Source organism: Bubalus bubalis, chromosome 2 (genome assembly GCF_019923935.1).
Source record: "Bubalus bubalis isolate 160015118507 breed Murrah chromosome 2, NDDB_SH_1, whole genome shotgun sequence".
Classification (NCBI taxonomy): Eukaryota; Metazoa; Chordata; class Mammalia; order Artiodactyla; family Bovidae; genus Bubalus; species Bubalus bubalis.
The window spans coordinates 31729121-31757039 of record NC_059158.1 but is presented as its reverse complement, the minus strand read 5'-3'; the positions used below and the strand labels follow the sequence as shown (position 1 = coordinate 31757039).

The 27919-nt window shown below is 43.8% G+C and overlaps 1 protein-coding gene across 8 annotated transcripts in view; it reads right to left on the bottom strand.

The window, feature by feature from the left end:
* ADGRF5 (adhesion G protein-coupled receptor F5) overlaps positions 1-27919 on the bottom strand; it is a 117361-nt gene that overhangs the window by 44664 nt on the left and 44778 nt on the right. For all 8 annotated transcript variants that reach the window (XM_044929270.2, XM_044929257.2, XM_044929254.2 and 5 more), the window contains exons 2-3: positions 17586-17711; positions 9904-9958 (exon numbers count right to left, since the gene is read on the bottom strand). In XM_044929270.2, the coding sequence (XP_044785205.2) occupies positions 9904-9958; positions 17586-17687 (157 nt within the window). In that variant the 5' untranslated portion in view covers positions 17688-17711. The remainder of the gene's footprint in view (positions 1-9903; positions 9959-17585; positions 17712-27919) is intronic.

The window sequence follows — 27919 nt, the reverse complement described above, 5'->3', positions numbered from 1 at the left end:
AATCACTCTGTTGTACACCTGAAATTAACACAACACTGAAGGTCAACTATATGCCAATATAAAATAAAACATTTTTAAAAAGCCAATGATGGAGACACATGGATACCTTTAAGAACTCATCACCCTTTAAGAATTTCTAATAAACATTTTTATTTTACGTTTGTTTACTGAGAAAGAGAAGTTTGTTTACTGATCACCACCAAGTCCTCCCTTCATGGGCTTCCTCTCTATGACTTTGCTATTTAGAGGAGAAATGAAATAGATCTAACTGGTATCAGCACCGTGGTCTCCAGGCATTTGAGAGCTTCACAGACCAAGATGAGAACTTGTCCGTCCTCTCCATTCTCATAACCCCCCTTTGATGTCCAAGGCTGTGTGAGAACAGACTCTAATGAGACAAGAATAGAAGCAGGGAGACCCAGCAGGGGAACTTGGCAACTGTCTAGACAATCAAAGCCAGGGTCCTGACTCACCAGAATGAGTCAGTGCATTTCTGACACCGCTCAGTGGTCATGCACGTGTTTTGAGAGCTCAAGGATGCATGGTTTGAAGACCTCTGGAAAAAGCCACTAGTTAATTCTCTTTATTCTTAGCCTGTGCACGCAGTGTGGACTCTTTGTTCTCACTCTGTATCTCCCGTGTCCAGAACATGGTAGACATTCGACAAAAGCAAAATTGGCAAATTGGAAAGTAAAATAAAAGAGACCTTCAGCAATTCATTGTTTTTCCAAATTGTCTCCAAACTGGTTGCCTGGACGGCATTCTAGATGCGTCTGCTTCCCACACCAGGCAAGCCAGACAATAGATCTACCGGAAGGTGCCTGCGTGGTTTCCACTATTACATCACATCTGGACCACTGGCTGTAAGCTTCTTAGGGGCAGAAACTGCTTCTTTCACTTTTCATGGCCTTACCCACTCCATCTGGCATGGAGCCCAGCACATAATAAATTCATGTCCAGTAGATTCTTGTTAAGCCTGTGACTTCTGAGTTGAGTCTCAGATTCACCTTTATGTCATAGACAGAATCTTTGGTTCACTCTTGGCTGAAATACATAACTGGAACAGAAGCCATGGGCTTGGTTGATAGCTAATGCAGAGCCTTTAGAGAATAGGAGAATCTTTTTATACAGATGCCTTGAGAAGACAAGTTGTGGCTTATTTTATTTTGCTGGTCAAGTAAGGAAAAGATTAATGAATACTTGTAAAATTTTTCCTTTTAAAATATAAGTAAAATCTGCAAAAATGTAAAATCTGGAAGTATGATATATCATATATATGACTATATATATTTAAAATGATATATATGATATATAAAATGATAATATATAAATATACATGATATGTTATATATAAATCTAAAACCTTAACATTAAAATTCTATATCTGTTTTCTAAAAGGGCAAAGAATGTCTCTCATAATATTGTAAGATTTGTTTTAAATATTCCAAGGATTATTTATGTGCAAACCTAAAATGAAATACATTTACTATGGGAAACTCCAACTGATAAATGTTTATTGCAGAAAATGGTAGCATTTGTCCACTTAGAGGTGTAAACTCTTTTTTTCTAGGAGTTTGGTTTTACTTATCAGCCTTGTTGAGAATTATTTCATTTTGGCATTCATCAACTTGCTGTAATTAACTCAACCTTTTAAAAATGTCTGTGCACATTTTCTTAAAATTACGAACGCCTCTTAAGCTGTTTCCTCCATATAAACATGTATTTACAAGTAGAACACAGTGACTTTTAAAACCTAGAATGGAATCTCAGTCTGTCATGATACTACGGCATATCTTGAAGTTTTCTGTTTTCTTTCTGATTTGCAAATGATTCTATGAGGAAAAGCAAGCTTCCTGGAAGGACTGCTAGTCTTCTCCTGAGTGATCCTAACCTGTATGTTGTCTGCTAGGAACGTTTGCCATGGTGGCTGCATGATATTTACAAGGTCTGTCTAAGAGCACATTCTTTTTCCTGAAAGGTAATGCAGCCATGTTTGTTTTTTCCAGAGGATTCAGAAGCTCCAGGATCCTCTTTGCTGTGGTCAGTCTACTCCCCTCCCATGAACGAATGTAAACAGGATTTCCTGGACACTAGCTGCTTTTGTGATAAGTGAGGTCAGTAACAATCCCACATCACCCACTTCATCACCTGCATCTTTGCCTCCCAGGGTCTGATCCCAGCATGATTTCAGTGCCTGTCTGAAGGCAGTTAGTGTTATCCATCCCTGAGCCCACCTTTCTCTACATGCTCAGAGAACAAGCATGTCCTTGAAAAGCACATGGTAATTCCTGGATGTCATCATTCCCCACTGAAACCAAGGTAGTTCTTCTGCTGAGACCCTACAAGGAGCTGAGCCAAAAGCCTGAAATACTACTAAGAGGGGAGTTTCCTGATGTTCAAGTGGTTAAGAATCCGCCTGGCAATGCAGGGGATGTGGGTTTGATTCCTGGTCTGAGAACTAAGATCCCATATGCCACAGAGTAGCCAAGCCTGTGCCACAGTTAGAGAGTCTGTGTGCTACCAAGAAAGATCCTACATGACTCAAGAAGATCCCATGTGCCACAACTAAGACTTGACACAGCCAAATAAATAAATATTTAAATACATAAATATGAAAATAAATAATAAAATAGCTCTCTGAAACTGTATTCCGATGAGGACTGTTTCTGTGACTTTAGTGAGTTATAGTCTATGGCATTTGTGTCCGTTTTCTTTTTTGCCTTGCTGAGCAGCATGTAGGATCTTAGTTCCCTGAGCAGGGATTGAACCCGTGCCCCCTGCAGTGGGAGCATGATGTTTTAACCACTGGACTGCCAGGGAAGTCCCTGTGCAAGTAATCACTAAAGCACCAGCCTCTGAGACCCTCTTCTCCTCTTCCATATTTTATGTTCTTGACAACTTCTAAGGGAGTTTCAGAATAACCCTCAGCCTGAGCAGCAATTCTCCAGAGACTGATAAGGATAGGGAACATTCAATAGAGAAATGTCTTCTTGAAAATGGTCAGTTCTTCAAACAGGCTCAAGAACTCAGGCATAGTGCCTCAGAAAGCTGTGTACAGGCTGGTCCTTGAGAATCATCTATTCCAGTAGTCCCCACCCCTGGCTGATGATCACTGCAGGTAGGGAATTCTACACACAAATACTCTGGAGCCTCAACTTAGGTGAGTCAAGGTAGAATCTTTATCAGTTAAGTCCAGAAATCTGTAGCCTGGGCTGAAGAAGATGCCCTTCCTGATTTGGGTCATTTCTCCCCATCTAGAGTATCATGGTGCTATGGGAAAACAGAACACGGAAACACCACTGGGCCTCCGGTGCCTGTAATGCCCTAGGGAGAGCACCTGAATTTAAGGGACGAAGCCCACATGCTCAGGATCAGCATGACTGCAGAGGGTGGGGTCAGGTGGCATGCTTTGGGGTCAAAAGACCACTCTCTGTCCTCTTTGCCTTCTCCAAACCTAAGGGCTTCTGAGCTTGGGACAGCGAAGCTGGTGGTCCTGCCAAGGCTACAAGGGACCCAGAAGGAACACGACCATGCCTCCACACTAAGTGTATATTTTAGATGCCCTTCTGTGCTCCTCGCCTGCCTCTGGGCCACCTGATTCCAGACAGTTCAGTGTGTTTTGTCTCGAGCTCCTTCACCCTGGTATTGTTTGTCTGAATTCTCACAGACTCACGGATGTCCCAGTGGAAGGTAGATCATCAATGTCACAGATGCAGGCCTCTCATCAGCCCTGGGAAGCACAAACCAGCCAGGATTTCCCCTCTCCTTTCCCATAAATCACTGCCCGCCACACAGCACTTATCTTAAAGAGACATTTCTGGAAAGCTGGCCACAAAGTGTGACACACAGTTCTGGGTCTTAATCACAGCTGTTTAAGCCAACGATGCGATTTTTGCCTGACCACTTCACTGGGAATTATGGCTCCTTCAGAAGTCAGAGACTAACTCAATGCATACATCCATCTCCCACCTGCAAGACAACGAGCCTGCTGACTTTGCCCAGGAAAAATGGGTTCGCTCTGGTTTTCTCTTGACCAACAGGGACCACGCCTTTTTATTAAGGAAGATTTGGCTCTCTGGTTTCTCCCCCTTAGTCCTGTAGCAGGTAAATATTAAAAGCTACCTGTTCTGCTTGTTTCCTGACATGGTCTAGTAGGTAGCAGTCTGGCAGCATCGTCTGGCTCTACTATACCATTGTCAGTGGAGAATCAAAGATCCTGGTTCTCCCTTTAGCCTTTAGAAAGGTTTGTTCACGCAGGGGAAATCTGCCAGGGGCAGATGTGGATGGGTGCGGTGGGGAGGGTGGGCAGCACTATGGCTTAGAACATTAGGCTGTGAGGTCTAAAGAAAAGAGTTAATTCTAGTTGCTTGTTATACACCCGAATAATCAAAGTCAGCACCATATAAAGTGGTGATTGTGCCCCTTACTCAATAAAGCCCCTCTGAGAATCACAGCTGCATAACCTTCCTCTAAATATGCTAGCGAGATCTTAGTTTCCTCCTGCAATATATGCACAAGAAGAAGCCCCAGACCACCATCAGTCTCCTGGAATTCCCTCTGCCCGGAGCTCCCTCCTCCCTCCCTTCTTCCGTCCCATATCTGCTCCTTCTTCCAGGCCTCAACCTGGTCACTCTTTGAGCCCACGGGTGCTCACTGACCCGAGGACTCACAGAATCAAGGCATTGTGAAGTTGTTTGAGTATTTTAAAGATCATCTTGGGTAACCACTCTTCAGATGCCCTCTATAAACACTCCTGTCAAGTACTTATTGGATTGGCTTGAATACTTCGCATGACATCAAACTCGCCTCCGTGTAAATGGTCCAGCTCATCATTAGTCAGTTCTGTTAGTAACTTACATCTAGTTCAGACCTATTTCTCTGTAGCTGCTACTACTTCCTTGGCGGTAGCTTTGCCTTTTGCAGACTCCCATTGTGTGAGGACTCTGTTTTCCATATTACAAACTTTATACCCTATCCTCATAACCAGATTAAAAGTTGACAGCAGGCAGGCAGTGAGTTTTATGTTCTTGGTGCCCAAAAGGCATTCAATAAATACATACTAAATACATGTTGGAGAGAATTTTTTGCTAAAAAACAAAACAAGCCATGGCATGGAATCTCACAGGCAAGAGCCAGAAACACAAGTTGAAAACTATGACTTGTAACTATGAACTTGGACTTGGAGCCAGAGCTGAGATAAATGTCCTCTTACCTGGGAGGCTACTGAACTCTGTGAGCCAAGTTTTGGTTGTTTATAAACAGAGCACTATTTTCTCTGCTCAATTGTTGCTAAGGAGCTGAGGTATGAAGACCCCTAACAAACAGCCTGGCATATAGTAGCCACTTTGAAACAGCGTGTAGAAATAATAATACTGATCATAATGAGGATTATCATTTATGCCCATGTCTGCTGGCAGGTCAACAAAACCTCTGATTCTATTCTAACCAGGTCTCCCTTTTGAGCTAGGGAAGCAAACAAACAGGCAGAGCACACCAGCGCCTCTTTCTCCTTACTCTGCCACCCCCACTGCCGGCTCAGAGCCCGAAACGCCACAAGTTATCATACGGAAGATGAGTGCCAGGGGAAACTGCAAATCTCTTCCCCAGCCTGGAGAAGGCACTGCATTTCCTGAATCCAGATCAAAAACAGCCAGCACACCTGGACTGCAGATCTGCAGAAAGTTCAGGATTTCCAGGCTAGCAGCTGGCAACCCAACCTGGTAGGAACCTCGCTCTCCCTGAACAGGCACAAAGACAGAAGTGCCTCCAGTTCGGGGTCAGGACATCCTGGGGCTCCCTTTCTCCCAATGTCTTCTCCCACCAGCCGTTTCTTCTGAAGCCAAAGAAGAACCAATGTGGGCTCTTCAGTCCAGGACCCGAGACATGTTCCCAGTTAACCTCAAAAATCTGGCTTGGGGAACTTGATAGCTGATGTTGAGGACACATTTGTATTATTTCCAACCAACAAGAAACTTTTTTTTAGAAAATACTTTTAAGTCAGGCCATCCAAGCACTTTAGTTATTTGTTTGTTTTTGGCTGCATGTGTGATCTTAGTTCCCAACCGGGGATGGAACCCATGCTCCCACAGTGGAAGCATGAAGCCCTAACCACTAGTCCCCCAGGGAAGTCCCAAGAAACTTCTGCTTTCAATCCCCTGAAAAGATTGCTATAAAGACTAAGTTTCCAGCTGACTGGCATGTTTCCAAAATAAGATTTTCATTCCAGCTCTGGCTTCTGCTTATTGCCTCCACCTTCTCAGTTACCCAGGTCTGTGTATTCCCTGTTACCCCTATGCCAAGTCTGTTCCCAGGTCCTTTGGATTCATTTCTCAAAACGTCCCTTTCCTAGGTCATTCCAGAGACCTGGCCCATGATGGTCAGCACTGCTGAGCATCCTCGCTGGTCTCCCAGTGCTGACTTCACCTAATTCCTTCAGTCATAACCATCTGGCAAATTTTCACTTCCGATGGCTTCCACCAGTTCTTTCTCTGCGAGCCTCTCAGCTGGTATGGAATCCACGTCCTGGTGGAACTAAGGCAGAATTCTGAATACTCTGACCAGTGCTTTTTTTTCTCTGCTCCCCAAGAACCACTCTGCTCTAACAGGAAGTATTCTGCTATTCTTGTCTCTGGCCTCTGGGTTTTTGTTCAGGCTTCTTTTCCTTAGCAGAGTTTTGAAAGAATTTTCCTAAAATGCTAATATCATGGCACCCATCCCTTTGCCTTCAGGAGTTATATGAAATCTTCTCTGCACCAAGTATAGTTTGGGCTCTTTCAGACACAACATTTTTATTAAAAGTCAGTTAAATTTGTTTTAATTAAAGAAACATTAAAACAAACAAAACAAGTACCCTCTAGATAATGCTATTAATATTGAACAATATGTACTAAATATTATTTAATTCTCTCAATGCCTGTATAGTAATAATATATTTGGAGATTTGTATGTGGGTTTCCAAGGTAGCGCAGTTGGTAAAGAACCTGCCTGACAATGCAAGAGACACAAGAGATGCAATTTCATTCCCTGGGTTGGGAAGATCCCCTGGAGTAGGAAAAGTAACCTGCTCTAGTATTCCTGCCTGGGAAATTCCATGGACAGAGGAGCCTGGTGGGCTACAGTCCATGGGATTGCAAAGAGTTGGACACGATTGGGTGACAAAGCACACATACGCACATATTTGTATGTATGTATCTATATGTGGGTTTGGGTATGTGTGATAGATTTTTGACACATAATAGGTGATGGAGGAAGAAGAGTATTGATCCTCTCTTGAAAGGTGATTTCTATCTCAAAACTTAAAGCTCTAAATATTTGGTCCAGTGCCTCAAAAGAAAATTGCTTTTAAGAATTCTTTGTTTTGAAACCTCTGTTTGCCTCTGTTTGGTATTAAGCCTCCAGAACACAGACATTCCTGTGTGGCCTTTATTGGATTTAACATTCCTGTTGCTTTCCTAGTTTTCCTGGGGTGCGATGCTCTTAATTGCAGCTTACATCCTGAGTATCCATGACCTAGTGCCTGGGACTTTCCATGATCAGTTCTTGCTTCAGTGATTTGTAAAAGTACCAAAGCCAAACCATCTGTTACAGGTGATGAGCTGAGTCATTAACACTTCCAAAATGACTCCAGAGGCCCAAGAGCACACAGGACCACATATTTAAAAAAACAGAAAACATGTTCTCCTGGTGATTTATCATTGCCGTGATCGTTTTTAATGAAAGAGTGTCTGGAAAAACTGTGGAATGTCAAATTCCTAGACGTGCAAGTGGTTTCCTCCCTGACAGCTGATCTCTCAGGCTGTCACCAAGGGTCACAAATAGTTGGAAGTGCAGAAAGATGTTACTTTTCCAGCTGTGGGGTCACCAACCATTCCTGAGGAAGCTGGCAGGGACTGGAGCTGGGACTTAACCCAAGTGGTTTGATTTTTGGAAGAGAAGTCTTTCAAAATATTTGACTGGGGACCTCGTTGGCCCTGTTGCTGTTCAAGGGGCTGTAGGGGATGGAGTAGAGATGATGATACTTGTTTTAAAGCACAGGAAGTACAGTCTGCGCTGTAGACCAGTGGTCCCCACCCTTTTTGGCACCAGGGATCGGTTTCTTGGAAAACAATTTTTCCATGGACTGGGGGGGGGGTGGGGGGGTTGGTTTTGGAATGATTTATTGTGCACTTGACTTCCCTCATGGCTCAGATGGTAAAGAATCTGTCTGCAAAGCAGGAAACCTGGGTTCGCTCTGGGTTGGGAAGATCCTCTGGAGAAGGGAATGGCACCCTACTCCAATCTTCTTGCCTGGAGAATCCCATGGACAGAGGAGCCTGGATGTTTACAGTCCATAGGGTCGCAAAGAGTTGGACACGACTGAACAACTAACACTTTCGCTGTTTTCTTGATTTCTATTATTGCTACATCAGCTCCACCTCAGATCATCAGGCATTAGATCCTGCAGGCTGGAGACCCCTGCTGTGGATCACTTCAGGGAACGCAAGGAGGAGGGTGAGTGAGAATCCCATAGGGATATAAAAGCAGACTAAAACAGAAAAGAAAGGGAAGAAAGGGAAGGGAAGGAGAGAAGCACAACAGTATAAACTTTCAGTGAGCATTTTGATAGTTTATTAATAATGTGATCGAATTCTCATTTCAGGCACTGGGTAAGAGTCGGATCTGGTTATGGCCTGTGAAGGGTCTACCAGATACCTCTATCCTGCACTCTGGGCAAGCTTGCTCTCCCTGTCAGCCTAATGTCTCTTTCCTACCACAAGACTGAAAAGACCAAGTCACGATTTCATCCCAGTGCTACAAGTTAAGAAGTTTCTAGATGTTTGGTCTAGCCCAAAGCCAGCAGACTCCTAGCGAAAAGGGACACAGCCTCTGAATTCACACAAGTGGCTATGACAGAGACACGCCTTCTCTTTATTTGTTCACTGGTCTGTTGAGACATTGGGCTACTGGCCAGGCTACAGAGAGGAAGAGGGTTCAAGGGGGCTCGTGTCCCCTGCGAGTGGCAAACAGGAAGCTAAAGAATTGCAGTGCTTTGGGATAGATGTTGGGCCATGAGGATGTGTCATGGATAATGGGAACCCAGGAAAACAGCCCCTCCCTGTCTGGGGAAATTGATGGAAGAGCTTCCAAGACATGAATCCATGTGAATTGATTTCCCAGACAAGCAAAGGGGGCATGGTGGGTGGGATGCTGACTGTGTGACTCTCTGTGACTCTCGCAGATACAGAGATATGTGAGAGGATGATCAGATTTATGCAGGGAAATGACAGCGTCTGGTTGATGCTATCGCAAGATTGTTGTGATGGAAGGAGGATCTGGTCCTTGGAAAATGCAGCCTCCAGACAGACCCACCTGCCCCAGGTCTCACATGGGGGAGGGGACACTGAGGCTCATCATGCAGGTGTTCACAGCTCTCACCTGCTGTGAGACCCTCCAAAAGGCAGAGCTGTGTTTCCCAGACCTCTTCCTTGGAATTTAGTGGGGAAATTGGAATGGGAAACAGAGAAGGACTTGGGTCTAGTGGTTAAATTGATCCATGAGACTAAGTGAGGAGTGAGAGGAGCCAAGATTAAAAGAAAAAGGAAAAAGAAAAGAGGCAAGGTTGCTGGGTTGAGAGGAGAGAAGCGGCTTTTTGGTGGTGGTACAGGGCTGCTGGGGGAAGGGCCATGGGGTAGTCTTCGGGATCTGAGGAGTGGTGATGGGACAGGACACTTGGATGGAGGGTGTTGATAAGATCCCTTTAATGTCATTTGACAGAGAATGGAGTGCCTTCGCAGTTACTTCTAGAAATTGAACCCTGAGGTGCTTGGAGATCGAATCATGTAGATACCAGTGTTTCAAAAAGTTACAACACATGCTGTTTGATGGGACTTACTAGAAAAGACGGTCAAGGAAATGTTTACATACCAGCTCGTTTTTGTCTTACTGGATCCTCCTCCATTAGTTCATGTTCATGGAGAAGCTGAAAGAACATTTTAGAAAATAGTCAGTGAGTGTTAGCAATGTCTTTTCATGATGGTTTTCTGCTCACAGGCCCAGGAATGTTCAAGCTGAGCGTAGGGCTGCTGGCTCTGGGTCAATACCTCATGCCCTGTGAATGGCGGTCCACCAGCAATGGGAGGGTAGGGAAGATGCAATGGATTGGCCTCTGGAATATGACCTTGGCATTGACTTTTTATAGACCAGTCACTAGATTCAGAAGCGGAAGAAATCAGCCTATCTGAGTCTCTCAGAGTTCCTGCAGCTTGAGGCCTGTCAAGAAGTATAAATTATGCTGTTCTCCATTGCACTGGGGCTTGAATCCTGAGTCATTCGGGCGGCACTTCAGACGAGTCTCACGACCTCTCCTCTGCACTCACTCAGCCTGTCCCCACCCCAGTATTTCTGTGGCCTTGGGACTATTTAGGCTATGCATGTTTAGAAATTATTTTCTCCTTCTCTAGCCCTTTTACTCTTCGATGGTTTTATGGTTGCTTTCTGGGGCAAGGCCTTTGAGACCCAGCTCTAGAGCCAGACTTCTAGGGTACAGAGCTGTGCCCCTTACTCGCCTACGACTTTGAGGAAGTTACTTAGTCTCTTTGAGCCTCAGTTTTCTTTTCTGTATAATGGAATAATAGTGTCGACCTCATAGAATTGCTATGAGAATTAAGCCAACTGCAATGTGGACTATACTAAGCTCTTAAAAACATTAGTTACATCATATAGTATGATAGTTAAGAGTTAAGTACTCTGCAGACATTGATTCAAATCCTAGCTCTTCCATAAAATGGCTGTGTGACCGTGAGCAAGTTACTTAACCTTTCTGTGCCTCAGCACTCACCTGTAGTATACAGATACAAATAGCTTGCCTCTTGAGGTTGTTGTGAGGAGCAAATGATTAATCAAGGTAGAACACTAGAATAGCTTTAGTGACATAGTATGTGCTATTCTGGGGCACGGCATCACACTGTTCTGGGGGCACCATTCACACAGAACACCTCCTGCCCCCCGACTGCATAAACCACTTGCTTCATCTCCATAAAGCTCATCTAGTGTCAACACGTGGCTTCTTTAAGAACTGACATTGATTGGCTTTGCTGCTGGGCTCACTGCCAGCTCCGAAGCTTATAACCTCACCTTGACCTGATATATCAATAACCTCAGATATGCAGATGACACCACCCTTATGGCAGAAAGTGAAGAGGAACTCAAAAGCCTCTTGATGAAAGTGAAAGTGGAGAGTGAAAAAGTTGGCTTAAAGCTCAACATTCAGAAAACGAAGATCATGGCATCCGGTCCCACCACTTCATGGGAAATAGATGGGGAAACAGTGGAAACAGTGTCAGACTTTATTTTTCTGGGCTCCAAAATCACTACAGATGGTGACTGCAGCCATGAAATTAAAAGACGCTTACTCCTTGGAAGGAAAGTTATGACCAACCTAGATAGCATATTCAAAAGCAGAGACATTACTTTGCCAACAAAGATCCGTCTAGTCAAGGCTATGGTTTTTCCGGTAGTCATGTATGGATGTGAGAGTTGGACTGTGAAGAAAGCTGAGCACTGAAGAATTGATGCTTTTGAACTGTGGTGTTGGAGAAGACTCTTGAGAGTCCCTTGGACTGCAAGGAGATCCAACCAGTCCATTCTGAAGGAGATCAGCCCTGGGATTTCTTTGGAGGGACTGATGCTAAAGCTGAAACTCCAGTACTTTGGCCACCTCATGCAAAGAGTTGACTCACTGGAAAAGACTCTGATGCTGGGAGGGATTGGGGGCAGGAGGAGAAGGGGACGACAGAGGATGAGATGGCTGGATGGCATCACTGACTCTATGGATGTGAGTCTGAGTGAACTCTGGGAGTTGGTGATGGACAGGGAGGCCTGGCGTGCTGTGATTCTTGGGGTCACAAAGAGTCGGACACGACTGAGCGACTGATCTGATCTGATCTGACCTGATATGTGGCTCCTAGCTCATCCCTGCCTCCAAGTGAGTTTTCCTATGATGAGTTTCCCATCCCAAACTTCTTTTAAGTCTCAGTAAAGGAGCCAGATAACCCCCGCCCTCCAGGGTGTGTAGTTTACCTTGAACTCCCTCCCCCCACCCCCGCCTCCCCCTTACCAGAGAGCACCACCTGAGACAGAGCTTGTTTTGCCCTCCGTGGTCTCTGCCATTTTTTCCTAGTTATCTCCCATCTTAACGATATCAAGAAGAATAGTTCCTAAGACGTCTTCAACACCCGGTGCCAGGCACTGCTAAGTGCTTGGTGTGTGCTTGTTTATTTTATCCTCATGACAATCTAAGGTGTAGATACTGTCATCATCTGCATTTCACAGATAAGAAAACACAGGTGCGGAGAGGTCAAATAACTTGCCTAAGGTCACACGGCCTTGAAATGGCAGAATCGGGACTCAAACCCAGCTAACCTTCCTCCTAAGTCTGCACTTATCCACACAGGCACAGCATCATCTTGCCAGGCGATATCCTGGGAAAGCACGGGGAAACTGGGTTCCTCTCGGTGACCCCATCTCTCTTAACCAGTACTTTGTCTCTTTCTCTATTGCCTCTTCCACCCCTGACTTCTTTTCAGCGACTAGTATTAATGTCCACAGGAAATGTGAAGGGACCTGAGAGTCCGCAAATGTTCTTGAAGAAGTGAACAGAGGAATGATGACTGATGTTTGGAATGTGCAAGCTCAGGTGCTGCCTCCTTTTCCGTGAGGTTATCTCAGCTCTACCGAGATGTGAACGGACCAAGAAATAACAAAGTCGATATATAGGGCTGGTTCCTGCCCGACTTCCCCGGGAGTCTGCTCTGGCGCTGAGCCTGGGCAGAAAGAAAGGTTCTTTGGCTGTCTTCCTGCCTCCATCCTCCCTGGGATTCGGGGGAGGTAGGGGGAGCCACCAGGAAGCTTTCTCTGTTCACTCTTTGTGGGCTTGCTGCAGGGGGACTCAGCCCAGGAGAAGGTGACTACCAGAGGTCACCTTTGGGAAGCAGGCCAAGGTTTCATTTCCTCCATTTTCCAGGGGTCGCTAGAGAATTAATGACTTGCCACTGGCAACTGTGGGTTAAAATCAAGGTACATTTCAGTCCTCTCTTGTAGCGCACTTCTAATCTTCATGAGCATGAGACTCCTCTCCCTTCCCTCCCCCAATCAGATTTAGCAGGTCTCAAATAGGGTAAAGAAAACTGCTTTTTTAACCGGCACATCCCTGGACAGGAGGCCAGTTATTGAGAACCTCTGCTCTTTAACTACTTCTTGAATCTTCATGGTGATTATCTGAAACTTTCATGGAACACCTCTATTAAGTGCTGCTTCCACATAGCTGTTGCCTACTGGCTCCGTTATTCAGTGAGGAATAACTCTTTATTTCTCACAACTTTTTATGAGAATAACTGACTTTTGATTTTAAACCCTGTAATCATTGAGTTGCTTGCTTTTTGGAAGGAAAGCTGTGACAAACCTAGACAGTGTATTAAAAAGCAAAGATATCACTTTGCTGACAAAGGTCCGTACAGTCAAAGCTATGGTCTTTCCAGTAGTCATGTATAGATGTGAGAGTTGAACAATAAAGAAGGCTGAGTGCCAAAAAATTGATGCTTTTGAATTGTGGTACTGGAGAAGATTCTTGAGAGTCCCTTGGACAGCAATGAGATCAAACCAGTCAATCCTAAAGGAAATCAATCCTGAATATTCATTGGAAGGACTGATGCTGAAGCTGAAACTCCAATACTTTGGCCACCTGCTGGCCAAAGAGCCAACTCACTGGAAAAGACCCTGAGGCTGGGAAAGTTTGAAGGCAAAAGGAGAAGAGGGCAGCAGAGGATGAGATGGTTGGATAGCATCATCGATTCAATGGACAAACTCCAGGAGACAGTGGGGGACAGGGAGGCCTGACGTGCTGCAGTCCATGGGGTTGCAAAAAGTCAAACACGACTTAGTGACTGAACAACAATCATTGGGAAAAGACGGAGGGAAAACATCTAAAAGCACTGAAGCCTCTGAGCTGTTCACTGGTGATGCTGGTGGGGGCAAAGACCCTCGGCCACCCAGATTTGACTAAGCACCGAGAGTTAGACTGCCAGGTCATGGGGCCTGGATTTCAAGAAGGCAGGTGTTGGAGTCACACCAAGAACTGATCCCTCTGCCTTTTATTCTCTCTAACTGGAAAAGTCATTCATTCATTCATTCCAAGCCTCGGTTTCTCACATTTTGAAAAACAAGGAACGTGAAAAACGTGATGCATCTCTGGCAGTGCTGACAGCCCATGTGCCCATCTGGCCTGGGCTCACTGGGGGACAGTCTTGCCTGCCTGAGTCTCATGTCACCCCAGTTCGGGGAAATATGAGGCTGCACACAGATCCTGCCAGGGTCTCTTAATGCTGAGTACGATTTCAGACAAAAACCAGAGCCTCTGCCTGTCCATGGAAAGGTACCCAGATGGGTATCAGAGGACAATGACCAGCTCTGCCCAGAGGGATTTCCTGTTTGCCAAGCTTCAGTCAGAAGATACAAGGTCACCGATTCCAGGAAATGCCCCACTTGTTGAACTTTACAAGTAATGGGAGTGTGGGGAGTGGCCTGAAGAGGGAGCAGACAGTCAGGAATGAGAGATGGCATTTTTAGAAGTGCAAAAACAAACAAACAAACAAACAAACCAGGGAGCCAGATGACAAATATATAGTCACAGATCTCACCCAGTTTTGCATCTTTGCCTCAATTGTCTCAGCAGGGATCCCGTTAAAATATCTTCTTCCTGGGCATGCGAACCCAGGTTTATTTGTACCAGAATAGTAAAAATAACCACCAAATCTTATGCATTTGCTGTGTGCCAATCATGATGCTAAGCCATGTATATCTGAGAACAGGTAATCCTAAAGAAGCTGAAGAATGAGACACTATTTATTTCTCATATTATGTGAGAAAACAGGTTCAGGGAGATGAAAAAAAGGAGATGAAATTTCCGAAGTTAGTGAGAGTTATAGCCGGGCTTTGGACTCAGGGTTGATCCCAGCGTTGAGAATCTGCAGCCTTGCTGCTCCCAGTGTGATCACTGGGACGGGAACAAGAGTAACTAGTCAGAAGGCAACACCCAGAGCCCAACCCTCAGACTTCCTGAGCTGAAATTTGCACTTTAAGAAGGTTCCCAGCTGGATTCATGCACACATTGAAGTTTGAGAAGCTACATCATCAATCACACTTCAAAAGGCTGTCACACTGTATTTGCACCCCCATGTTCAGAGCAGCATTGTTCACAGCAGCCAGGAGGTGAGAGGAACCCAAATGTGCATTAATGGATAAACAGATTAACAAAACGTAGGATATACATACAATGGATCCTTATTCAGACTTAAGAAAGGAAGGAAATTCTGATGCATACTATTAATACAACAGATACATTTTTAGCACTTTACCCTAAGTGAATAAGCCAAAAAGACAAATACTGTATGATTCCACTTGCATGACGTACTCAAGAGTCATCAAAATCATGGAGTCAGAAAGTAGAACAGTGAGTTCTAGGAGCTGGGATCATGTCGGGGGGCTGAGGGGGGTTTGTTTAATGGATACAGAGTTTCAGTTTTGCAAGATGGTTTTGCAGATGGATTGTGTGACAGTGTGAATGTATTTAACACTACTGAAATGCACACTTAAAAATGGTGACAATGGTCATTTTTTTTAACAGGGCATCACTGTATGTTACACCGTGTGTACTGTTACAATGTAGAAGTGGGAGCTGAGTGGCAGCCTAGGGCCCTATAAGCTGATAAGGCAGTTTCAAGGGCATCTCTTCAATGGAGGTCTTCAGCCTCCAAACCGGATGAAAATATTATATCTTGAAGGCATATCTAAAGGGGGAAAGTGGGGCCCTTTAGGATGGTGGTGGGATTATCCAGGAAGATATCCTGGTCCACCAGGCTGATGGAGGAGCTTTGTTATGGATGCTCGGGAAGGTAGAGCTGGCACAGTGGAAGGGTATCGCTGTAGCCAGGAATGCTGGGAATCTCCGGAACAGAGGCAAGGCTGACCCCATTGATCAGGTCAGTCTCTGGCTTTCTCCCCATATGCATGGGGTAAGTAGACTTCTGTACTGACCATGCACATCCTCGGGAAAAGTAATGTTTCCATCTTCTATTTATAAGAGCAAGCTGCTGCATAGAATCACAAGGGTTGTATCCGGCATATTGCAATTTGGAAGAAGAGACACAAAGTATACTTCTCAAATTATGAGAGAAATAAATAAAAAGACAAGACCTAGGTCAAACTAAGAAAGACACAAAAATGAAAAAGAGGAAAGAAATGCATAAACCCATAAAAAATCCTGAAAGTAAGAGCAAGAATTTTAAATGACGTCAAATGTGAATAAATTACACTCCCCAATCACAGTCAGATTAAAAGAAAGAAAGAAAGTGAAGTCGCTCAGTTGTGTCCGACTCTTTGCGACCCCAAGGACTGTAGCCTACCAAGTTCCTCCGTCCATGGGATTTTCCAAGCAAGAGTACTGGAGTGGGGTGCCATTGCCTTCTCCACAGGTTAAAAGAAAAGAATCTCAAACATGCATTGTTTATAAAAGAACCAGTAAAGCAAAGAAATATACTAAAAGCTACACAAAAAATAAAGAATAAAGATCAAGCAAACACAAACACAAAAACAGAACCAACAACTGGAATGAATAGAGGACAGAGAATTAAAATTGAAAATCTCCAACCAGGAAAAGAGGAGACATTTTCTGATGCTAATATCTATCAATGAAAAACTCTAACAGTTGTGACAGATGGAATGAAGTAGCACTGAAATATCTTTTTGAAAAGCCAGTAGAAAAAAATACAAGAAGAGAAATGATAATAGCAAACACTGATAAGGCCTTTTTACATGTGTCAGGCACTAGTCTAAAGCATTTTGTAAATATTAACTAATTTAGTTCTCATAGCAAGCAGTAAATCAATACTATTATTTTCATTATTTTACAGATGAAAAAGCTGACACAGAGAGAATCACATCTGTCCCATAAGATTTCATAACCAGTAATATGCCCCGCTTTGGTGCATGGAGTAGCCTAAGGAAAGAAGATCCCAGTGATTCCCACAAGGAACAAGGGGGTGAGCTAAACTCCCATTAACTTCCCAAGGACCAAACAACCTGGCTAATTTGTTTTACAAAAGCTTGGGTGATCACCCATGGCCCTTTCAAGTATATAGATCTGTGATTATAACACGACACAAATTAACACCTCTTGAAATGTGTTTTAGTCTGATGCTCCTGGTTAAAAAAAAAAAAAAAAATTCCTTTGAGGACGCATGTCCTGCTCAGCCCTCAAAATCTGCTTTATCGATGGGCTGTCAGTTTCATAGGGTGGAGCTCCAAGCCTAGAAGCGGTAAATTCATTAAGGAGGGAAGCCCTTGACATCACCACTGATTCCAGAGTATGACGTGTTGTACCCAGGGTGTTATTATCAGATGAATACCATTTATGGCCCACCACTCCCTCCCCCCATTTGCAACATGTTCTCAAAGGCCCTGAACATTTGTGTAAAGCAGTTTCTGCCTATGATTTTCCCAGGAAACCAGAAAAAAATGTGACAGGGAAATATAGCAGACATGGATTTACTCACCGAATGATAAACAATAGACTCTAAATTCAAACTCAGTGTAGCTTGGGAAGAATAAATGGCAATAATCACAAAGCACAAAGTGGTTCTCCTTGGGGACTTCATGTCTTCAAGTTTGAGTTGCCTTGCCTGAAATGGAAATAAGATGATTTAGAGATAGAGTTGTTGATCAAACTTAGAAAAGGACTAGGAAATGCTGACTCCAAGGTCACACGGCAAATGGGCATTTTCAGTGGAGGGGAGAAAGGAAAGAGCTTAAAGGCATCAACTGTAGAGAACAGTGTCCACTCCAGACCCTGGGGTGATGAAAGGATAATGTCAGGAGAGATGGTGGCTGGGGAAGACCGGGGATGGTACCTGCGAATGGATCAAAGATAGCAGATCTTTAGGTAGGTTTCCTAGAGACAGAGAGAAGGAGAGAGAAGAGGAAAGAGAAAGGAGAAAGAGGAAAGACTACTCAGTATGAAATACTTTTAACCTTATGGTTCAGTACATATGAACAAAAGGATTCAGAGAACAGTCCTTTCCTTGGCTACATGCAACACACTCTTACGTTTTCAGTGCTGTTCTATTCTCTTACCCTATGTCTTCTTTTAAGCCTGGCAGCAATCTATTAAACTGACTTTCGTGTGTGCGTTTCATTGCTAAGTCCTGTCTGACTCTTCTGCAACTCCATGGACTAAAGCCTGCCACGCTTCTCTGTCCACGGGATTTCCCAGGCAAGAATACTAGAATGGGTTGCCATTCCCTTCTCCAGGGGACATTCTTGACCCAGGGATCGAACTCACATCTCCTGTATTGCCCGTGGATTCTTTACTACTGACTCACCAGGGAGGCCCCTAAATTGACTTTAAGACCCATGTCAATGGGCTATGCCTATTGGTCACAAAAATACAAGATATATTTTAGAGATTTTTAGAGTATATAACATAGAATATTAATAGAGAATATATCATATATTGATTCTTGATTGCTATCGCTTTACAACGCTGGTGATGATAACAAGGTTTTTTTGATGACCAGATTAATCACGGTTGCATTTGAAAAGTAGAGAATCACATGGAATAATCCCAGATCCTATGGGTCTAGGGACCAGGACAAACTACTTTTCTCTTCTTAGTGACTTTCTAAAATTCATATTTTTGTGAAAAGAATACTTGACAAAGGGGCAGGAGATAGGAACCAAACTAATTGCATCAGGGGCTTCCCTGGTGGCTCAGTGGTAAAGAATCCGCCTGCCAACTGCAGGAGACGTGGGTTTGATCCCTGGTCCAGGAAGATCACACGTGGCACAGAGCAACTAAGCCTGTGGGCCACAGCTGTTGAGCCGGTGCTCTGGAGCCTGGGAGCCACGACTACTGAGCCCACGTGCCGCAACTACCGAAGCCCATGCTCCGCAACAAGGGAAGCCACACAATGAGAAGCCTGTAAGCTGCAACTAAAGAGTAGCCCCACTCACTACAGCTGGAGAAAACCCGTACAGCAGTGAAGACCCAACAGAGCCATAAATAAATAAACAAAATTATAGAAAAAAAAAATCTAATTGTATCCTTGAATAAGTCATTTATCTTCCCTGAATCCAATTTGTCCATCTATGAAATGGGGATACTTAGACCTCCTCTAACTCTCTCACGGACTTTTCTGAGGCTCAAATGTAATTAAAAGTCATGCAGAGCTTCAGTGATGCCAGCTGCAGTGGAACCACCCTGACAGCGGAATCCAGAGGGCAGCCATCAGGAAGGGCAGGCATTGGTCCAGGCATTGCCATGAGCATCAGAGGACTTGGCCAGGATGGCACACGGAGAGACAGCCAAGACTTACACGCCAGCAAGGATCATGTTTCAATCACCAGTTGTTGGCTGCCTCCTTTTCCTCTTCCCCAAGGGGAAAGAAGGAAGCATTAGGCCCTGGAAAACTGACCCAATTTGCAGATCTGGCAATGAAATACATTTTTTTAATTCTGCAACTCAATGGCTTCTGGAAAATGCTTCGCAATTTAGGTTACAGGAATAGATATTTAAGGCCAGATGCATCTACCATAGGGAAAGCATAGCAACTCATTCCTTATTGAAAAGCAGTAGGCTTTGGTGGGTATGAAGCAGGCTGATTTAGCCTGGGGGTAATAACTGTCTAGGGGATGAATCAGGTATTTCAGAGGCAATTTAATCTTTTTAGGCATCCACTTTCTGCCTGTATTAACTGGTTCCGTTTTGAAGCAGTTAATCAAGGAAAGAAAATTTAGTAGCTGAATAGTTAATGCTGCTGCTGCTGCTAAGTCGCTTCAGTCATGTCTGACTCTGTGCGACCCCATAGATGGCGGCCCACCAGGCTCCCCCGTCCCTGGGATTCTCCAGGCAAGAACACTGGAGTGGGTTGCCATTTCCTTCTCCAATGCATGAAAGGGAAAAGTGAAAATGAAGTCACTCTGTCGTGTCCAACTCTTCACGACCACATGGTCTGCAGCCTACCAGGCTCCTCTGTCCATGGGATTTTCCAGGCAAGAGTACTGGAGTGGGGTGCCATGAATAGTTAATGAGTCTCCCTTAATACTTGAGAGCCAGGAAGGGACTGAGGTATTAAAGGGATTGGAGATGACTGCACATCTTTTCATCACTTTGTAATATTGGCCTTTGACAGCTAGCAAGGATTACCTTGATCATGATAATGACCAAATGGTCACACCTCCCCCCCCCCAAATGGTCATGTCTGGTCCCTTTGTATAATAGCCACTGGCCAATGCTTTCTGACGTTCCCAACTTCCCCCACCATCCTTGGACATAGTTCTTGATTAAATTGACATCTTTTTCTCTGTTGACCTATTTTGTAGCCACAGAATCACAATTCAACAGAAATACAATTATAGAAAGGACCACACTGTGGGGAAGGGGGTATTCTCCGGATGCAGAAAAAAAGATAATCAGTTCAGTTCAGTTCAGTCTTTCAGTCATGTCTGACTCTTTGCGACCCCATGAATCGCAGCATGCCAGGCCTCCCTGTCCGTCACCAACTCCCAGAGTTCACTCAAACTCACGTCCATCAAGTCAGTGATGCCATCCAGCCATCTCATCCTCTGTCGTCCCCTTCTCCTCCTGCCCCCAATCCCTCCCAGCATCAGAGTCTTTTCCAATGAGTCAACTCTTCACATGAGGTGGCCACAGTATTGGAGTTTCAGCTTTAGCATCAGTCCTTCCAAAGAACACCCAGGACTGATCTCCTTTAGAATGGACTGGTTGGATCTCTTTGCAGTCCAAGGGACTGTCAAGAGTCTTCTCCACACCACAGTTCAAAAGCATCAATTCTTTGGCACTCAGCTTTCTTCACAGTCCAACTCTCATATCCATACATGACCACTGGAAAAAACCATAGCCTTGACTAGACGGACCTTTGTTGGCAAAGTAATGTCTCTGCTTTTGAATATGCTGTCTAGGTTGGTCATAACTTTCCTTCCAATGAGTAAGCATCTTTTAATTTCACGGCTGCAATCACCATCTGCAGTGATTTTGGAGCCCCCAAAAATAAGTCATCAGTTATATAATAAGGGTAAAGGGAAGGTCTTCCACTTAAAGGAAGAAGGCCATTGTTTTGAGAGAGAGGTAATATTAAAAATATTTGACAACCAATATGGCATGAGCCTGACCCATATGAACAAGGATACCAGCTGAAGCTCAGTCCCGCTTTCAGGGTTCCTGCTATGTTTGGGAGGAGTTCTAAAAGTGAACTTTTCTCACCTACATCAATAATGTCTCAGTAACCCTCCAGCTGTTTTTATCAGTGAGGAAGCTAGTGGAGGCTGTTTAACTTGGCTAACGGGAAAAAATTTCCGATCCATCCAACGAAAAGCCCAGAGTAAAATTCCACCGTCAAGGTGATATATCTTGAGTAGGGCTCCCCCTTTTTTTGTAAATCCCCAAGACGTTCATATTTATTCCAAATTCCTAAAATAAATGTGCTCAGTTATGTCAGACTCTTTACGACACCATGGACTGAAGCCCACCAGGCTCCTCTCTCCACAGGATTTTCCAGGCAAGAGTACTGGAGTGGGTTGGCATTTCCTTCTCCAGCATAAATGGCAGACAACAACTAAAAGACTCAACGATGAGCAGAGACAGAAAAAGAGAATTATCTTATGTCATTCCCAATTTCTTTATCCTTTGAAATTATAAATTCTGGACACAGTCTACTAAAACTCACCAACCTATATGAGCCTGCTGTGTCTTAGAAAAAGCTGAGAGATATGACCTCATGCTCAGCAGTAACCTTGTGATGGATGAGCCACTTCCTGGTTCCTCAGACTCTTTTCCTGTCTGTGAAGTTAGAAGATTGGGGAGGGAAACCAAGCACCCTGACATCATATGCCGGGAAGAAGTGGCGTGATTCTCAGCATTACTGCTCTTGGAGGACAAAGGTCTAGATTACTTGAAGCAGTCTTAAACCACATTCTCTCTCAGAGGGATTATGCACCAGGAACATTCATTGTGAAACTGACCTGAAACACATCAGGGAACTGCTCTCCTAAATCTTCTAAACAACCAGGGCTTCAAATGAACTGGTCTCTATCCCTTCATCAGCCCTGAGCAGCCCAATTTTGATTGAAGGGGTGGGAGGAGGTCAAGGAGGTTGTACACCTTGCAAGTTAAGAAGACTGTTCATGAAATGGCCAGATCTATGAGGTCTGATCAAGTTGTGATTCCAAGCTTGGTATATAGAGGGAAATAGTGAGGCTTGTTCTGGAAATGATTTCCTAAGCTCTACACAGCTCTGCCCTACTGTGCTCTCAGGTGTCCTCAGCCCCTCTTCCCTGGGGACCCCAGCCTTAATACTCTCCTTGGTTCCTCCTGGGAGAAAGAAGGCAGGAGGTAAAAGAAAGCCCACATTTGATTACCCTCTGCCCAGGTGCCTCCTCCTTCCTCCAGTTCAGGTCTCTGCTCCTGGCTTGGGTCCAAGCACAACTCCTACCCTTAACATCACCCTGGGAAGTACCACCCTAGAAGGAAGCTCCCTGGAGTATTTGAGCATCATCTGCTTAAATCGTTCTTATCCTTGCCTTCGCATCAGAATAAGCTCCTGGGGAACTTCTTTGTTTCCTCTCTTCATTTGTTTGTTGTTTTAACATCATGTCAGATCAACTGAATTAGCATTTCTGGTGGGGGCAGGAGTGAAGGGGTGTGTCTGTATCCGCCCCAGCTGTTTCTGATGCAGAGGGAGGTTTGAGGCCTGCAGGTCAAAGCTTTCAGCTTCCCATTGCCCTAGCCACACTCCTGGCACTTTCTATCACAACCCTATGGTCCTCTCTCCACTAAAGAAATTACGTAGAAACAGAATCTTAGGGGGGATGCATTTAGGAGGCAATCAATCAATGGTGGATGAATGAATGGACTCATGGGAGTATAGACTCAGAGGTGATCTACCCAATAGTTGATGCAATTCAGCAGCCAAGGCTGTTATTTGAGGTTGTGTCATATATTTCATGTAGTATCAAATGTGGTGCGCAGTTACAACACAACAGAGAATGTTCCATAGGCCTAAAATCGTGCTAAGTTATGCTTAACTTGCATGCACGAAATGAACTAAGTTATGGTCCTTGTCTTGAAAAAGCTCTCAATCATATCAGGAAGGCATGAAACAGAGACTGAAAGAAAAATGTGAGCTTAAAAGATGCTATTTACTAAATGTCTACTAGGGACCAAACACTGCCCTAAATGTAATTATAAGTATGTTCATTCACTTAATTTGCCTCACAATAAGACTAGGAGGTAGGTGTTTTCTCCTAATTCATGCATGAGAAAATGAAGGCTTTCAGAGAGGTTATTAGACTTATTCAGGTTGCCCAGCTAGTAAATACCAGTAAGAATTGCCCCCATTTTGGCCTGTCTCCGGGGCTTCACTGGTGGCTCAATCAGTAAAGAAACCACCTGCAATGCAGGAGACCTGGCTTCAATCCCCGGATCAGGAAGATCCTCTGGGAAAGGGAATGGCAACCCACTCTAGTATTCTTGCCTGGAGAATTCCATGGACAGATGAGCGTGGTGGGGAAAGTGAGCTGCAGTGTGAAGTAATAAGATGACTAGAAAAAGTTGGCCTGGGGGAGTTGGGTGGATTTTGGAGTGACCAGGGTCACTGATCAGACCCTGAAGGATTGGCAATGCTTAAACATGTGATGGGGAAAGAAAAGAGAATTTCAGGCAAAGGAGAAGACCATAGGTGGAGAGCCTTATCCCTGTTTAAAGGGAACAAAACATCCCAAAGGGTGATGTTTAGCTGTCCGTTGAGCCCTTAGTGGAGGTTGCCAAGGGTAGCTTGTCCAACCACTGTGATGAAGGCTTGGCCACCATCCCTGAGAGCACATTGTTCTCCTGAACAGTCACCATCAACAAGGGAAGGCAGAGCTATTTTCTACTCTGCCTCGGAAAAAAAAAAATGAATGCAATGGCTTTAGGGCCCCAGTGATTCCCTCTTTCCTGTAATAGACTATAGTGGAAAGAATACCAGCTTTGATGCAAAACAGGCCTGTGTTCTGATTGCCACTTCACCACTTATTAACTGTGGGTGAGACACTTAACCCCACCGAGGCTCAGTTTCCTGATGTGAGTAATGGGGATCGCAGTACTGACCTTGTAGCATTGTTGTGGAGACTAGAGACTTCTGCCCATGAAGCTCGAAAAAGCCTGGTCATGGTTGCATTTGTTAAGGTCTGATTAGTGCCCTCTAAAATTAATATGTTGAATTCCAGCCCCCAGCAGCTCAGAATGTGACCTTATTTGGAGACCAGGTCTTTAATGAGGTCATTAAATTAAAACGAGGTCATATGGGTGGGGCCCTGATCCAATATGACCAGTGACCTTATAAGAACAGATACTATACTCTGTCTTAGCCCAAAGGCTGAGAAGCGATGAACAGTGATCTTATAAGAGGAAGAGACCTACACAGAGGGAGAACCACGTGAAGACACAGGAGGAAGACAGCATCTCCAAGCCTCTGAAAAAACCAACTCTGCTGACACCTTGATTTCTGACCTCCAAGCTCCAGAATTGCGAGAAAATAAATTTCTGTTATTTTAGTCACCCAGTCTGCAGGTCTTTATTATGGCCCTCTGAGAAAACTAATACAGAATTCAATAAAAATGATACTTCTTTTTATTTTTTATCACCCAAAAAGTGTGAGTCTGACCCTCTGGTCTGCTACCCAATATTTATTATTTATACTGTGAATGTTTTTATGAAAATCAAAAAATGGGTTATCTGACTATAGCACAGAACATACACAGTTAAAACTGAAAGACAGATTAGAATTAATCTTTATGCAGAGGTAGCGAACAGACTTGTGGGCACAGTGGGGGAAGGAAGGGGTGGGATGAATTGAGACAGTAGCATTGACATATATACACGACCATGTGTAGAACAGATAGCTAGTGGGACGTGCTGTGTAACACAGGGAGCTCAGCCTGGTGCTCATGATGACCTAGAGGGGTGGGATGGGGTGTTGGTAGGGGGAGCTCAAGAAGGAGGGGATCTACGTCTACATACAGCTGATTCACATTGCTGCATGGCAGAAACCAGCACAACATTGTAAAGTAATTATCCTCCAATTAAAAAGAAATCTAAAGAAAATGATCTGCTAAGGAAAAAAGAAAAAGAATTTGCCTTTCGTTCAAACACTACCCCCAGCCCTCTATACACACACACACACACACACGTCCAATTTTTTTAGATGACAAAACTAAGACCTGGCAATGGCTGTGTGTCTCAAAGGCAGCTGGGAGCTGAATTAGTCAGGACTGAAGAGATTAATTAAGGAGTTCAAAAATTCTAGATAATGATATTGACCTATAGTGGACAAGTCATTTGTCCTATAATGGTGGAGAATAATTGTCAGCAAAGCTGACGATGGTGATGGTGATGGCGGTGATGGTGGTGGTCACAGATCACTGATATTAGGTCTGTTTCAGGCATAGAGCTATTTCAGTATTCATGTGCTGTTACACCTGTCTCAGGCCTAATGCTACAAGAGGCATAGAAGCTCTCTTCAAGAAATATGTCATTTAACCCTCTCAATTAATCCTATAATATCACTAAATTATCCTTAATTATTCCATATTCAAATATGGAAATGGAAGGTTAGAAGGATGAGTAACTCACCAAGGTCAATCAGCTGATACGTAGTAGCGACAAAATTATAAACTTAGCCATCTATTCCTTTGGGAAAATGGTACCATTTGGGTTAGGGATCTTTTTGGGGGTTATCAACAAGAATAAATGAAAAGCTTTCTCTATGTGAACCCTAGTCCAGCCAACTGAGTTCCAGCCTCACCTTGCTACTGATTCATTCATGATCTGGGGCAAGTCACTTCACCTCTCTGCATCTCAATTTTCTTTTTGGCAAAGCCAAGGAGTTGATGGCCCTTGGCGATTTCAAAATTGAGGTGAAAGACATGGACTCTGATGGTCCCATTGCTGTTCAAAGAGTCTAAAATTTCTCACAGTTATTTCAAATCCATTGTAACCTCACTTAGGTTTCCAAGCCTATTCATAACTCTCTCTTGCATTTGTCTACTCCACCTCTGATTGACTATGCTAGCTAAGCCTTCACTGCCCCACACAGGCACCACTGTGATGGCTTCCCTTCTTTTCCTCTCTCCCCTACCATCTTCATAGATACAAGATTGACCTTCTGCAAGCGCTCGTCACACCTGTTACCTCTGTTCAGCTCTCCACTGCTTCCAGAACAAAAGCAATGGTGTTTGCTGATGCTGGAGGCCCTCCATGACCTGGATCTTATTTTTCAGATCTGGCATATTTAATAAGCATCTATCACATTTACACAACTAAAGCTGGTAACTTTTTCATCATTTAAAATAGTGCAAGACAGATCTTGAGCTAGGAGTAGTTTTGCTTTTAAAATTAAGACTATGGTCTGGGACTTCCCTGGCAGTCCAGTGGTTAAGACTCTGAGCTCCTGAAGCAGGGGGAAGGGGTTCGATAGCTGGCTGAGGAACTAAGATTTCACATGCCACACAGCATGTCCTAAAGATAAATAAATAAATAAAAATAAAACAACAACAAGAAAACTATGAAAAAAAGGGAGGGGGACAGAAAATGCAAGCAGATAATTAAATAAACATTAAAAGAAAAACACCGTGGTCAAACCTTCGCAGCTGATGTTTTATTCACTGACTCCACCAGCCCCACAGGCAATAGTGAATAGAGAAGCAGGGACTTTGCCTTCAGATATGAACCTGAATTGAAAGTTTCTTTTTTAGCCTTTCTGAAACTTGGCTTACTCGTTTGCAAAATGGATTGTTGAGAATTAAATAATAAATAAAATAGTGCAAGAGATTTTCCATTGTCCATTCAAAGGTAAAAACATGAAAATTAATCTTTGAGATGTAAGAGTAATTATTTGCTCAAACTATTTTTCACTCTTTGGCAAAACCAGAGTAATCCTGTGATTTACTTGGTTTCTTAATCTCCGTTTTTTTCCTGCCCCTTTGCCTCAACATTATTGCTGCATATTCAGTTCTACCCACCCTTCAGTGCTCAGGAAAATGACTACATCCTGGTTGGAGATTCTCTGCTTTGTTCAGCTATAAATGGGAGGTCAGGTATATAGAACACAAGAAATCTCATTAAAAAGCAGAAGAGAAAGAGTGGCAATTCTTCCCATAGGTAAACTTCTTGGTTTTAGATCATGCACAGAAGGTGATGCTATATACATGGCTTTCTTTTTAATAAAAGAAGAATTGCATTGTATGCTAGGACACTAACAAGGTAAGCCATGCATCTTGGCCTGCGTCTGACTAACTGAACAGGTTATTGTATTCTTTGAAAGAAGCCAAAGATATATCTTATGTTTTGTTCTATATATACACATATATATATATGCCTGAGTCATGTACTTCTGATCAAAATAGAGACCAGATGAGAGACTAAAAATAAATATGCATATATATTATTCTACTATTAGAGAATAATTCAAAGCAGAGTTCTTCTTAATGCAGATGATGGATGGTAGTAGCAAATTTCAGGACTTTCATTGAAAATTTGACTGACATTATTATTCTTTATGGGCTTTCCAGGCGGTGCTAGTGATAAAAAACATGCCTGCCAATGCATGATACACAAGACACTTGGGTTTAATCCCTGGGTTGGAAAGATACCCTGGAGGAGGGCATGGCAATCCATTCCAGTATTCTTGCCTATAGAATCCCAGGGACATAGGAGCCTGGTAGACTACAGTCCATGGGGTTGCAAAGAGCCAGACATGACTGAAGCAACTTAGCACACACACATGGGCTTCCCAGGTGACTCAGTTGGTAAAGAATCCACCTGCAGATGTAGGAG